At 35.8% G+C, this 15776-nt stretch overlaps 1 protein-coding gene across 1 annotated transcript; it reads left to right on the top strand.

Moving 5' to 3' along the window:
• Positions 1-6030: 6030 nt before the first annotated feature.
• Dmac1 (distal membrane arm assembly component 1) lies at positions 6031-7420 on the top strand. The gene is made up of 2 exons (XM_027943081.2): positions 6031-6343; positions 7137-7420. Exons 1-2 carry the CDS (start codon positions 6079-6081, stop codon positions 7199-7201), a joined length of 330 nt encoding a protein of 109 aa, XP_027798882.1. The 5' UTR covers positions 6031-6078; the 3' UTR covers positions 7202-7420.
• Positions 7421-15776: the final 8356 nt, after the last annotated feature.

The following is a 15776-nucleotide window of genomic DNA, read 5'->3' as shown; positions in this document are numbered from 1 at the left end:
ACCAAGTTTTTACATTTGATATGTAGAAATATATTCTAAGATATATTCATATTTTTATGATATGATGTGTACAGAGCTATTTCTTGTGGCACTATTTGTAATAGCAAGAGTAGAAACAGCCTAAATGTACACTAATATCCACCAATATGAGGCCAGTTAAATATAGCAGACCATGTCCACATAATGGAATACTATGAGCCATATAAAAGAATGAAGAAATTCTTTACATACTGAATGATAGAAAATGGGATGCACTCTAAAATTATTGGAGGAGAGAATACAGGTATATGTCAATATCTCTGAAAAGACAAACAAGAAACATTAACAGTGGTTGCTAGGGAAGTTAGTGGCTGGTTGACAGGACTGTGAAAAACACATTTTAATACATACCATTTTATGATTTTTAACTTTTTACATTTATTAATACACAGGAACAGTCATAGGGCCTTGTGCATCCTAAGTGCCAAAAGAAACTATAGTGATAATAAGTTGTAAGAGAAAGGAATACAATAGAGAATAAAATGAGGTAAACTTAGCATTCAACCTTCTTTTTCCCTCCTTTCAAATGCAGTCCTCTTATGATTATAGTTTTGCTTGCTTTCATGGACCTCTACTCTTATCCTTAGACTGTTCTGTTTCATTTTTGTCAAGAGGTGTCAACAAGTTTAATAATTTTCCAATCAAAATTGTATTTGTCCACCTCAATTTCAATTTGTGCTATGTGTAGTATAAGACCTGGGTTGTATAGAAGTCATTGTTGAATCTTGGAGGAATATCACAATAAAATAACATAAAAAGCATGAGATAATTTGAGGCAATTATAAGTGAACAATCATCTTCAGGAGTTTACTTTAAAGAAATAGAGACTAAAATTAAAACTTGCCTGTTATTTGGAAATTGTGTTGTGGGATACTTTAATGGTATTTATTTGTAGAATTAAAGATGTCTTCTCCTGAAGATTCAAATAAACAAAATTAGAGTTGAAAAAGGAGATAAACACAAACACATCTGAAATCCAGAGGATCATTTGAAACTTTTTGAAAATTTATACTCCAATAAGCCAGAAAATCTAAATGACATTAACACATTTCTAAACATATATGACCTAGCCAAACTGAACCAGGAAAATATAGAAAACCTAAACAGAACAATATCAAGTAATGACATCAAAACAGCAATTAAAAGCCTTGGAATAAAGAAAAGTCCAGGAACAGATGGATTCTCAACTGAGTTCTACTAGACTTTTATATCAATCTTTCTCAAATTATTCCATGAAATTGAAAGGGAGGAAACACTGAAATTCATTCTATGAGGCCAGTATAACCTTGATACCCAAACTAGGCAAAGAAAACTTCAGAACAATATCCCTAATGAACATAGATGCAAAGATTCTTAATAAAATATTAGCAAACCAAATTCAAAAACATATCAAGAAGATAATACACCATGATCAAGTGGGTTTCATCCCAGGATGTGAGGTTGTTTTAACATATGCAAATCAATAAATGTTATGTCATCACATAAATAGAATTAAGGACAACAATCATGATCAACTCAACAGATGCTCTCAAAAAAGGCCTTTAGTAAAATTCAGCACCCATTCATGTTTAAAATGCTGAAAAATCTAGGAACAAAAAGGACTTACCTCAATATTATTTATAAAGGCTATCTATGACAAACTGGAAGCCAACATCATACTGAATGAAGAAAAATTGAAAGCATTTCCTTTAAAACTCAGGAACAAGACAAGGATGTTCACTCTCACCACTCCTATTCAATATAGTTCTTGAAATTGTAGCCAGAGCAATTAGGCAAAAGAAGGAAATTAAAGGGATACAAATAGGAAAAGAAGTCAAAGTATCTCTGCTTGATGACATGATCCTATGTCTAGAAGATGGAAAGACCTCCCAGGTTCTTGAATAGGCAGAATTAATATTGTCAAAACAGCCATATTACTAAAGCATTATGCAGATTAGATGCAATCATCATCAAAATACCAATGCCATTCTTTACAGAACTAGGAAAACACAGTCCTAAAACTCATTTGGAAAAATAAAAGATGCAGAATATTGAAAGCAATACTGTGCAAGAAGAGTGATGCAGAAAACGTTACAATAGCTCATGTAAAATTATATTACAGAGCTATAATAGCAAAATCAGCATGGTATTGGCATCAAAATAGACATGAAGACCAATGGGATGAAATAAAATACACAGAGACAAACCCATATAGTTACAGTCATCTGATACTTGACAAAGGTCCAAAAAATATATGTTGGAGAAAATACCACCTTTTTAACAAATGGTGCTAGAAAAACTGGATATTCATGTGTAGAAGACTGAAACTAGACCACTATCTCTCATCCAGAACAAAAGTCAAATCAAAGTGAACCAAACACTTAGGAATTAGACCAGAAACTTTGCAGTTGCTAGAAGAAAATATAGGATCAACAGTCTAACATGCTGGTGCAGGCACTGATTTCCTGACCAAAACCCCTAAAGCTCAAGAAATAAAACTAAGAATCAATAAGTGGGATGGCATCAAATTTTATGGCATCATCAAATCACGATCACCTCAATAGATGATGTTCAATCTATAACAATCAGGGAATGCAAATCAAAACTACACTAAGATTTCATCTTATTCTAGTAAGAATGTCAATTATCAAGAATATAAATAATAATAAAGCAAAGGAATGATTGGAAAGGAAATGATTAAGAGTGTGATGAGAGAGCCTACATATGCAGAGAAAAATCTTTGCCAGCTACTCCACCAATGCAGTATTAATATGCGAAATATATAAAGAACACAAAAAAGATTAACACAAAAAATGCAATCAATAAATTGGCAAAAAATTAAATAGATACTTCTCAAAAAAAGAAACATAAATGGCCAACAAATATATGAAAAATGTTCAATATTTATTACAATCAGGGAAATGCAAATCAAATCTACACTAAGATTTCATCTCACTCCAGTAAGAATGGCAATTATCAAGAATACAAACAATAATAAATGCTGGCAAAGATGTGGGGAAAAGGTATACTGATACATTGCTGATGGGACTGCAAATTAGTATAACCACTCTGGAAAGTAGTATGGAGACTCCTCAGAAAACTAGAAATGGAGCCACCATATTACCCAGTTATCCCACTTCTTGGTATTTATCCAAAAGAACTAAAATTAGCTGAAATACTATGGCAATACACTACGGCAATACAGCCACTTCAACATTTATAGCAGCACAATTCACAATGGCCAAATTATGGAATCATCTCAGATTCCCATCAATAGATTAATGGATTAAGAAAATGTGGTATATCTGCACAACGGACCTTTACTCATCCATAAAGAAGAATGAAATTATGCTATTTGATAGTAAATGAATGGATCTGGAGATTATCATGCTAAGTCAAATAAGCCAGAATCACAAAAATCTAAGGTCAAATGTTTTCTCTCACTTGTGGAAACTAAAGGAAAGTAAGAGGGAAAAAAGGCGAGGGGTGGGGGAGAGTTGTCAGATATCATAGGTGTAGGAAAGATCAGTGAGTAGAAGATTAGAGGGAGGGAAGGAGGATGAGAAAGGGAAGGAAATGCAGAATTAATTTGACAGAATTATGCTACATGTATAAATGTGTTCATGAGTGTGTGTGTGTGTGTGTGTGTGTGTATCTCACTGTGAATTCTACCTTATGTGTATCTATAAGGCACTGATTAAAAATAAATAAATAGATAAATGAGTGAAAGAGCAAAGGAAGAGTAGAGGAGGGCAACAGGGAAGGGAGGAAGGAAGGAAAGCTGAGAGCACTGGGGATTGATATAGAGTAAATTAAATTTCATGCATGTATTATTTTTTTCAAGATGAATCCAACTATTATGCATGACTATAATTCACTAATACAAAAATTTTAAAAATTAAAAAAATAAAAAGATGGCCTTTCTGATATTCTCAACTGTAATAAGCACAGTACAGATGGCAAGTTTCTGGATAAAATATGAATAAAATTATGTCAAATAACATGCTATCCATGAAGGTGCATGAGCCCACACATTGTGATGAGAAAATATTGAAATTTTTATTTCTATTATTTTACCTTATCCTTATATAAGGTAGTATATAAATAGATAATTTATAAGTAACAACTATGCATAAATGTTAGTGTGTGCTCAATCTTTTTTCTTCTCTAAGGATGTGTAATAAAAATGTTTGCCAAATGACTGTCAAATGATATTTTTGTACCATGTAAATAAGAATAAATTCAATGCATTGTAGAACGTTGTATCAGACATAGTAAGAAGCAGCAGCCATAAAATATTAATTTCTAAGTGAAATACTACTGAATTCATTTGGTATGGCACCACAGGGCTGTTAGAAGGGAGATTCCTAATAACAGGACTTTCAAGTCAGAAAAGAAAGAGACTGCCTAGTTCAAATCTCATTTTAGACAGTGGATGAATAAGAGCCAGAGAGGACAAGTAATATTCTTTATGTTATATGGTGGCCTCATAGTAATACAGCCAGGTGTGCTCCCCAAATGTCTTTCTAATATACAAGGAATGGAGATAGAAAACACATATCTATCTTTAGATATGTATAGAAAAAATATATAAATAGAAATATGAAAATATATATATATATATATATATATATATATATATACACACACACACACACACACACACACACACACACATAGAGTGTCTTTGAAATTATGCAGCAGGTCAACTCAGTGTTCTATTATAATTTTGCCTATTTATCCATGTCTTTATTTTTTCCTTTTTCAATCTTCCCCAAATCACTTCCATTTTAAAAAGTACAGTAACACATTTTTAACATGTTAATTTTTTAAAGCTAACCTAAAGAAGAAAAGTTTAAACCTAGAGTCCTGTTTTTTTGTTGTTTTTTACCAGTCTCCTCCAACAGAGACAACCTTTGAACTCTAAATACCTTTCTTTCTTACCAGTAATACTCTGGGAACAACCCAGCACAAGAAATATATATTCAACTATACCCAAAGGAAATAAAAAGTGAAATGAGTTGGGAGTGCATGATAAAGAAATTGACTCATAAAGATACAATCAGAATTAAAAGGTCCTTCTTAAGGGATAAGAATGTAAACCTGCAAAAACAAATCTTATATTAACACCTCAAATCTATTAACCTGATTTTGCATGGAATTTTCTCCAGTGCTTTCAAAGAGAAACCACGAATACGACAAATTGAGAGCATGTCTTTAGGAAACAAGGTAAAGAGAAATTGAAAGTATTTATCCAGGTAATTCAAATCTGCTTCCAATATCTTGATCACGTTTGCGTACTGCTGTCACAACATATACAGGTGGAGTTTGAGAGATGTGACTCTTTCTCTGCAGACATTGGTTTCAACTATGGTTGTTACTTAATCAGTTGTGTCATTTATTGAGAAAACTGTCATACTGAATTGGGAAATCACATAATGCAGAGAATTGCTTAGCAAAGTATCTAGCATATAGTTAATATATAAAACTTAACCCTTCAAGACACAAGTTTGAGCAGGAGAAGTGGCAGACCCAGGGCTTCACAGTTTATGATACACAGTAAACCCAGAGATTTACTCCAGACTTCTCGAAGGAGGTCGAAAGTTGAGACACGTAGTAAGAAGAGTACTGGTTGTAATTCCTGCAACTCGGTATACTGGGGCAGGAGGATTGCAAGTTCAAGGCCAGCCTCAGCAGCTTAGTTAGACCCTGTCTCAAAGTTAGTAATTGAAAAACTAGGGGATGCAGTTCAGTGCTAAAGCACCCCTGGGTTCAATCCCCAGCACCAATAAAGGGGGGAGGGGAAAGAATGACGGCTAAGTGAAATCTCTAAACTAAATAAGAGGTGGGGGACTCCAACACACCAGGGTTGCAGCCGCTGAAATCCACCCTAGCAGTTCCGCTTCTTTCGCGCCCTTGCAACACAGCAACTCAGGCGAAAACTACATTTCCCAGCCGCCCTCAGGATTTTTTTCCGGCGCACTGCGCTCTGCTTTCCGGCCGCATCTTTTACGTCAGTTCGAACCGAAGTTTTGTCACGACTGGGCCAACTCCCAGAACATGGGTTCTTCGTTGTTCCGGCCTCTGCAGCCTAAGAAGTTCGACGAGCCTCCGGTGGCCGCTTCCCCTGTTCCCCCAGATGCATCTGAAGCGCCGACCACCCCGGAGCAAGCGCCCTTGTTTAAAAACTGCTGGAGTTGCCGGGTGCTCTCCGGGTCGGGACTGATAGGGGCAGGCCTTTACGTGTACTTGGTGGCGCGGAAGCCTATGAAGCTGGGATATGCTCCGGGTCCAGGCCCTATTGCCCAGATGGTCATCGGCATCAGTGAGAGCCGGGGCAGTGCCGCTTGGGCTGGGGTGGTGGGGTGAGGAGGTAAACCCAACAGCCACGTGGGCTGGAGGGGCGGGGCGCCCCAACCTAGGCCCTGGGTAGGGAGAATTTGCGACGCCTTAGAGGAAAGAAAAGAAAAAGGAAAACAATATTTTATGAGAACTCTCATTAATTATAGTTTTTAAAATCCTTACAATACCGATTAGAGGTATTAACACTGTTCCCATTTTATTTTCGGGTAAATTGAACCTTAGTGGATTGGACAGAAAGTGACAGACTGGCTTTCCATCCCAGGTTTATCTGGCCCCCCAAATTTCTCTTTTCCTTTCTCTTGGAGATAGAGTGAGGGCACTTGCCATTGGCTTAAGAAATTGGGCTTGGAAGCCAGATTTTAGCTGGAGGTTCAAGTTCAAAGCCCATCAACTTGATGCACCGCTGGGTGATGGGAATCCACAATACTGTTTGCCAAAATGTCTTACAGTCATGTGTTCCTTTACCTTTACAAACCAGTTTTCTAAGTGAATAGATTTTTAGGTTTTCAGATTTCTTGTCAATCAGGTTGTCTAAATCATTTACCTTTGTTAAAACTGCTTGCTTTGGAAGATAATAGGGTATTTTCTTTCTGAACTTTTTTGTTCCTTTTCTGAGCTTCACGCTCCTATTCGAAATATATAATGTTAATATATCTTCTAGTAATGTTGTAACAGTTAAATAAGATGGCATTTGGAGCACTTGGTAAACTAAATTGTGACATATAAGTAATATGCTTTTTTTTCCCCCCCTCCAGGCATTGCTTGTTGGGGTATAGTTATCCTGGCAGACCCTAAAGGAAAGGCCTACCGGGTTGTTTGAATGAACAATGAACTTGTCACCTCTTGCCCCTGGACCCATTACACAGGAAGCATGGGATTTATGGTTGTTCTGGACAGACGTGTGGAGGAGCTTTGTCTTCACTATTGGGAATACTACAACACTGAAAAACAATGAAAACATTGGTTGTCATACCTTGACTGTGAGTGTGGCTTTCTTGTCAGGTTTCAGAGGGATCAATAAATCCCTTAGAGAAGAAAATGATTCTGTGTCCTATCTGGGGAAGGAGGGTATAATTTAAATTTTACTTAAATATAATTGCATTTAGTTAAATTATGATTTGTTAATATTAAAATGAAGGAAATGATAAGCCAATAGGAAAATGAGCTATTTTATTTCCTAATTATAGTTCTTTTTATCCTGTAATTGGATTAACACCTGTTGATAAACACATGAAACTAGATATGAATACTTATGCTTTCCGAGGTGTTTTTAAATTCATCATTTCATGAGAGCTTCATTGCTAATCTGACTTTTTTATTGATAAGCCTTAAAACAATAATCCAAGTGATTTGCTCAGGGTTATTCAGAAAATCAGTGCTGTATCTAGTACTTGTTTTTGTCTGGTTTTCCTGTTCTAGTCTTTCAGAACTAGAATGGTACAAGGAGTCAAGAATCACCTTGATGAAACAACCATAAATGTCAATGTACAATGAAAGATTTGAATGCCATAATAAAATTTAAGAAAAATTCAAAACGTTTAGTAAAAAAACATCCTTTGATTTCTTTTCATAAGAACAAGAAATATTTGTAATGGAATTGAGAAGTTTTTGAGATAAGAACTCAAAATTAGTTCATTTCTAAGAAAACGTTTCACTTGCTCCCGTTGGGTTTTTTCTTTCTGTTTTGTTTTATTGTTTTGTTTTGTTTTATTGTTTGTTCTGTTTTGTTTTATCCCCTCACCCTCTAGATACTGTGGCTTCTCCATAAAGTTGTATGTAGCTTTTTTCAAAGCAGAAAGATATTCTCAAATTCAGCTGCTATTCATAGTACATATGTTTTGAAAGACCTGTTAAGCAGGTAGTACTTTAAAGGCTTTTACTTAGCTTCATATAGAAGTACCTAAGTCTGTGAAGTCTTGTGGTGACATCAAGACTTTTATAAAGTGTGTACATCCTGATCACTATAAGAGTGGTACTATATATGTCTTAAGCAAATGAGATGGAAGACATTTCAAACAACCTAAAGTTGACAGCAAGTTATTCTTTATGTAAAATGTACAATTCTGTTTGTTATAAGATGATAATAAATATAGAAGTTTTAAGTTGGAAAGGATTTAGAAACCAACAAAGCAAATGATACATGGTCATTTATCCCCTAAAATACCTATGAATCAAGTTGCCCCTACTTCAGAAGGCTAGTCATTCTATTGATGGACAACTATACATAGATTAAGCCCAAAACACATAAATCCAATTCACTGATCTTGACTTGGCCTATTGTAGAAATAGCATAAATCTTAAACTAATATATAGGTAGAACTTGGAAGTTTGCAGTTTGGGTCTAGACCACTACAGTAAAATGAGTCAGATTTTTGGTTTCCCAGTACATATAAAATGTGTTTACACTACATTGTAGTAAGTACAGTGACAAATGCACAACAGCATGTCTGAAAAACTGTTATATTTAAAAGGTTATTGCTAAAAGATGCTTATGATCACCTGAGCCTTCAGCAAGTTGTAATCTTTTTGCTTGTGTAGAGTCTTGCTTTAGTGTTCATAGCTGCTGAGTTATTGTGGTAATCACTAAATGCAATTTTCTTAAAATAAGACTTCTCTGTAGTGTGCAATGTTGTTTAGTAGCATCTTACTCAGAGTAGAACTTTTTCAGGTTTGGGGTCAAACCCTGCTGCTGTTTTATCAACTGAGTTTATGTGATACTCTGAATCCCCTTATTGTCATTTCAACAATGTTCATTCTTAGCATCTTCACCAGTAGATTCCATCACAAGGAACCATTTTATTTGATCAGCCATGAGAAGGGACTCCTTGTTAAAAGTTTTATTATGATATTCAATCACATCTACAGGTTCCATTGCTAATACTAGTTCTTGCTGTTTTCAATACAGCCACAGTTACTTCCTCCACTGAAATCTTGAGCCCCTCAAAGTTGTCCATGAAGGTTGGAATAGACTTCTTCCAAATGCCAGTTCATTTGATATTTTAGCCTTCTCTGAGTCACAGATATTCTTAATGGCATTGAGGAATGGTGAATCCTTTCCAGAAGATTTTCAACTTTCATTGCTCAAATCCATCAAAGGAGTTGTTACCTTCAACACATGTAACTTCATGATATGAAAGTCTTAAGTAAGATTTGAAAGTCAAAATTCTTCCTTAATGTGTGGGCTGCAGATAGGATGTTGTGTTAAGAGATATGAAAACAAATTTGTGTATCTCCATTGGAGCTCTTGGATTACCAATTGTAATGTCAATGAATGGTAATATTTTGAAAGGAATCTTCATGAGCAGTAGATCTTGACAGTGAGTGGTCTTTAAAAGATTAAGTAAACTATGTTGTAAGCATATGTGCTGGTATCCAGTAATATTCCATTTACAGAGCACAACAGATTTAGTATAATTTCTATGGCCCCTTGTATGTTCAGAATAGTAAACAAGTGTTAGTTTCAACTTAAAGTTACCAGCTGTATTAACCCTTCACAAGAAAGTCAATCTGTACTTTGAAGCCAGGCATTGACTTTTCCAAGCTATGAAAATCCCTGATGGCATCTTTTTCTAATATAGGGTTACTTTGTCTACATTGTAAATCTGTTGTTTAGTGTAGCCACTATCAATAGTCTTAGCTAGATCTTCTGGATAACTTGCTGTAGCTTCTGCATTAGCAATTGTTTTTCACTGTGAATTTTGATGTTATGAGATGCTGACTTTTCTTAAACATCAGCCAATCTGCTAGTTTCAGAGTTTTCTTCTGCAGCTTCCCCATCAGCTTTCATAGAATTGAGAAATAGGGTCTTGGTTTAGATTAGGCTTTGTTTTGTGGGACATAACTGGTTTAATCTGTCCAGAAAACTAAAACTTTTCTCCTTATAGCAACAAGGCTGTTGAATTTTTTTTACTTTTACATTCACCACGACAGCACTTTTAATGTCCTTTGAGAATTTTCCTTTGCATTCACAACTTGGCTAACACTTTGGTGCAAGATGGCCTAGCTCTGTGCTTATTTGGTCTTTTGACATTCATTGCTCCCCAAACATAATCATTTCTTTTTAATTTGGTATAAAGTGAGAGATATGTGGTTCTTCATTTTTCTTTAACACTTAAAGCCCATTTTAGGTTTATTAGCCTAACTTCAGTATTGTGTCTCTTAGGGACAGGCAGGTTCAAGAAGAAAAAGAGATGGGGAAAGACTGGTTATTAAGAGTGTAGTCAGAACACTTTTTTTTTTTTTTTTTTCATTTAAATTTACTTACACAGGTGCAGTTAGGAATGCCCCCAAACAATTAGAATATTAATATCAACTCTTCACAGATCTCTGAAACATAATATTAATGAAAAAAGTTTGAAATACTGTGATAATTACTAAAATGTGATACAGTCACTAAACATGCTATTGGAAAAATGGCACTGAAAGACTTGGCAAAATAGAGGGTTGCCACAAACTTAATTGATAAATGTAACATCTGCAAAAAGCAATAAAGTATAATAAAATGAAGTATATTTAAATCATAATTTTGATGTTAATTAAAATTTTACAAAAGCAAAAAAGCGTTTTTTCAAGTATATTTGCCTACTCACCAAATATATTTAGTTGTTTGTGACTTGGAGCAATTTAATTGGGTATGAGCAAAGTATCATCCTATAACATCTGTAGGCAGTTAAGTGGGAAGTAGTGTAAGAAAAGGTCAGAATTTGGACTTAAAATGTAGTTTTTTCATCTTTTGAAATATACACCAAAATTTTATTTCTGTCAGTGTTAAGCCAGAAATTCTAGTTTATTTTAAATATGAGTCTCTTCTCAGAGGTTTCAGGGAAAAAAAATGTCATCACCCTGGTTCTCAATGTAGGAAATTCACTTAGTTCCCCCATTATCTTCCCTTTTGTTGAGAATTAGGTGGGGTAAACAGAATAAACAGGCTCAAGAATCAATGGATTATTACTCAGTAATATAAAAATGCTGATTAACTATGATTTACAGGCTTTACAATCTCTATACAGCATGGAAACAAGAATATATAAAGGTTCGTAATTCTTGAGTAAGGAGAGAAGAGAAAAATTAGTAATTAAAAATGCACATAAACTTTTATTTGGAACCCAGAAACCAAAATGTAAACACTGAGGTTTTTATGAGTGTCCAAGATATCTATTAGCTCAACCTTTACATCATGGGTATAAACTTTGGCAGCTTGAGATAATCAAGAACATCACCATTTTTTATGTGTTGACTGATCTGGAGTCTGAACAGCTAGCAATATGTGTAAATATATTAAAAGTCCCAAATTTAGATAGACCCTCAAGGATCTTGGTAGGTGGGTGTATCCAGTGAGGAATATCTTTTTTCCTAGGCCAATGGATGAGACATATTGCTTGCAACCCTAGAGTACACCAAATGCAGGCCAATCTCAGACATTCTGGAGTTCTACCTGGCTGCGACTAGTTGCAGAAACAACTGTTTCTGGAAGCCCTCGATGTTGAGTATCTCGACCATGATTTGTATTCACTTCCACCCTCAGCTTAGCATTTGTTCCTTGCTCCTTTTTATTACTAGTTCCTCTGCCTTACCATGTCTGAAGCAGCGGCATCGTGAAAAAAGCCAGTTGACAACAAAATATATTGCTTTTAAATATATATCAGGGCAAGCATATGTTCAAGTACCCCCTCAAACTAGACTTGGCCTTAACTGATATATCACTAGGGCTACATTGATTAAACTTGACACTTCTCAAATCTTGATGAAAGAAATAGTAAGCAATTTTGAGTTGAGAAACTGTCTTTTTGAAAAAAATGCAGATAAATACTAGTGTGATCCAATAATTATATAGGTGTTAGGGGCACAGAATCAGGTGAAAGTAATTACCTATCATTCAGAGGTATTCTAAGAACATGGGGAAAAAAATATATCACTTATAGAATGCATGTCTCTTGGCCTTTCAGATACTTAACAACAGTCAAATGTAGAGTATATAGAAATAATCAAAGGAGTAAGTATTAAAGACAACAGTGCCACTGAAAATCACTGCTCAGTCCTGTGACTGAATCTACGTATGCTTCAGGAATGTGGTAAACAGGATCTTAGGATCCCCAAAATTCCCATCCTGCTGGTATAAACACACCTTCTGACAGTTATTCAGTTGAACACTCTTCTCGGTGCTGCTATGAAGGGATTTTGCAAATGTAATTAAGGTTGTGGGCCTTAAAGTCTTTTGACCTTAAAATGAGATTATCCAAATGGGCTAATCATGAGCCTGTTAAATCTTGGTCAGAAGGTCAAAATCAGTTAAGTCAGAAATGAGAAGCATGATGGTGAGTTCAGTTCCAGAAGTTCTTTGCTAGTGTAGAAGAAAGTAAACATACATGCTGGGAACTGCCTTTGGGAGCCACATAGCAAGACTGCAGTCAGACTGAAAATGAGGAGGGTAGTCCCAGCTGACAGAAAGGAAATGAGGATCTCAATTATACTACAACTGTGAGGAATTGGATTTCTGCCAACCACCTGTGAATTTGGAAGAGGGCCCTATGAGAACCGTGAACCACAGCCTTGGCCATCACCTTAGTTTCAGCCTGCTGAGACCCTAAGCAGGGTGTGTAGTCATGCTGGGGTGATAATAAGTTTGTGCTGTTTTAAATTTTTGGTAGATCTTTGCATAGCAATGGAAAACTAATTCAAAGAATCAGTAGTGGTTTGTGATATCACAGTCATAGTAAGCAAACCAGACCAAACACCTAATACTCTATTTTGGGTTTTAGGGAGTAGCAAGTAGTGAAGTTCTGTTTGAATAGCATTTGTCTTTGCTTTTACTAGTAGTTTTCTTGGATAGTTTTCATATAAGGTTTTTTTTTTTCTTTTTTTAATTGAAATACATAACATTGGGATTCATTTTTACTTAATTATAAAGACATGAAATAAAATTTGCTCTAATTCAGTCTCTAGTATTTCTCTTTTCCCTTGCCCCTGTTCCTTATCTTTAATAATCTTTCCACTATTTGCTTTTTATTTTTTAGGGGTTTTGTAGTTGTTGTTAGTGTCATGTGAATATACATGTTGTTGAGATTCACTTTAGTATAATTTATATGTGTACATAAGAAAGTTAGGTTAGATCCATTACACTGTTCTTCCCTTATCCTTTGCTTTCTCCTTCCCGCTCAATACCCTTTCTTTCTTCTATTTTAATAGAATCTTTCTTCTATTTTAATAGAATCTCCCTAACTTTTCCCTTTCTTTCCCCACCCCCCTTATTTTGGATGAGCTTCTGCATCTCCCACTTGTCCTTCAAGATTCAGCCCAAATATCATCTCTTCTGTGAATCCTTCACTGAAAAGTCTCTTTCATTACCTTCAGGGCCATGCAGCCATTAACATTGTCCTGACTTCTATCACTGATTTAAAATGTTTCCTGATAATTGCTTATGTATGCATTTGTCCCTCCTTACTGATTGTAAACTCCAGAAGAAGAGAATTGCTTTGGTCTTTCTTTATGCTGCCCTCCCCATTCCCAGCACCAAACATGCAAGGCACTTGGTTGGTGTTCAGTAAATATTTGATGAATGAATAAAGGATTGAAAAATTTTATGGGTGTCTCTCTTTCTCAAGGTTTTATCCCTACTAATATCAGCAACATCACCCACAAATCTCCCCCCTTGCCACATTTACTACTGACTGAGAAGTTCTGAGGATGGAGCCTACCTGTCTATATTTTAACAAGCCCTTCAGAGGTGACCTTAAGTTTAGGGGAACCTAAATGACTGTATAGTACATCTCAACTATAAGACCATGAAAAGAACATTTGAGTGAAGACTTTACCCAGGTTTGAATCCCATTTCTACTTCTAGTCCCGAATATGCTTTTGGACAAGTTGCTTACCATTTTAGAATATAAATTTCACCCTCTGTCAAGTCAGATGATCAGACTAGGTAATTTCTAAATTCTTTTTGAGCATTAAGATTCTCTATCCCCACAATCTTCATTTCTGTATTTTATTCGAAAAGAGCCAGCAATGATGAAATGAGAAAGTAAAAAAACAAAAAATAGCACTGTCTCCAATAGTACTATGAAGCTGCTATGACCATTGCTCCAACAAGTCCACCCCCTAGCTTCTTGCAGCTGCAAGTTTCTGATGCTTCACAGGAATTTAGAAACCTCTCACCCCAATTAGGGCACCTGACCAACCAAACAATTCCATTGGGAAGGGAAGAGTTCTTTCCTGACCCCTTCAGGCCCCAAATCAGGGGCCTGAAGCATGAAATGTGATTATTCTCTCCTAACGTGCATAACTGCCCAGGCATTCAAAAATACTGGAAGTTGAAGGAACAGTTGTGATTGCTCCTGGTGATGGTGGTGGTGTATATCTAGGGAGGGTGTCCCTTTCTATCTCCAAAGTAGGAGAATCCTTCAGTTTCACCCTGCATAATACTGGCTTAGTCATGTGAATTAAACACTATGTTATGCAGGCTGTGTCTAGAATGACAATAAGTTCCAGCAAAGGAAAAGATACTACCAGGTGTGGGCAAAGCAGACCATTAGAAGTGTACCTCCTGCTCTATGCCTAGATTTTTATCTTTAAAAAATGGTGTGCACTTCACATACCTGAAGTTCAGTGAACACAATGAAGTGACTATATCTCTATAATTGCCAACTATAGAAGCAGCCATTAAGCTCTACAAGTCTAATCCAATGCTAGATTCTGATCATGGTATCACCAAAATATTTTCAATAACATGGAGAAAGCTGGCCTCATTTACTTCAAGGAAACAACAATTGTCAGGTACCTAGATACATTGTATTCATATTCAGTTCAATTATATTTATTAAGCCTTGTTATATGCCAGTGTTAAGATAATTACAAGGCCGTTTGCTGACAATAGCTTTAGCACCTTGAGTGTCTACATTAGCACACTGAAACCCAAATCAGTGTGAATGGTCACATCCTAGGAAAATGGAACTTAACAAATAAGGAACTGCCGATTACCTCTAACTAGGGACTTTCCACTTTAATCAAATATTTTCTATCTTGCTTCCCTGAACACCTTCTAAAGTTTGCTCCTCTTGGCTCTTTGGTGGAACCCAAGTCACTCGTGGCTTGACACTGCCCAAACTATTGAAAATTTTGCTGTGTCTAATATTACTAGGCACTCTGCTAAGTGTGTTGGAGTGTTGTAGAGCCCCTGCTCCAAGAAGCTGAGAACCTAGTTGGAGAGATGGATACTAAAAACTGTAATTTTGATATAGATTAGAATTATACACAGAGTACCTAGAAGCAAAGAGAAAGGATATTTTAGCCCTTAAACAGGGACAAAAGTCAAATCTGATGTTTAACCCAGAGCAAAGTCCATTCACCAGTGGGTAAACTTTTGACCTACATGCCTACCCATCAGGAGGATGAATGAA

This window comes from Marmota flaviventris, chromosome 13 (genome assembly GCF_047511675.1).
Source record: "Marmota flaviventris isolate mMarFla1 chromosome 13, mMarFla1.hap1, whole genome shotgun sequence".
Taxonomy (NCBI): domain Eukaryota; kingdom Metazoa; phylum Chordata; class Mammalia; order Rodentia; family Sciuridae; genus Marmota; species Marmota flaviventris.
The sequence above is the reverse complement of the archived record's forward strand: the minus strand, read 5'-3'. Positions and strand labels throughout refer to the sequence as shown.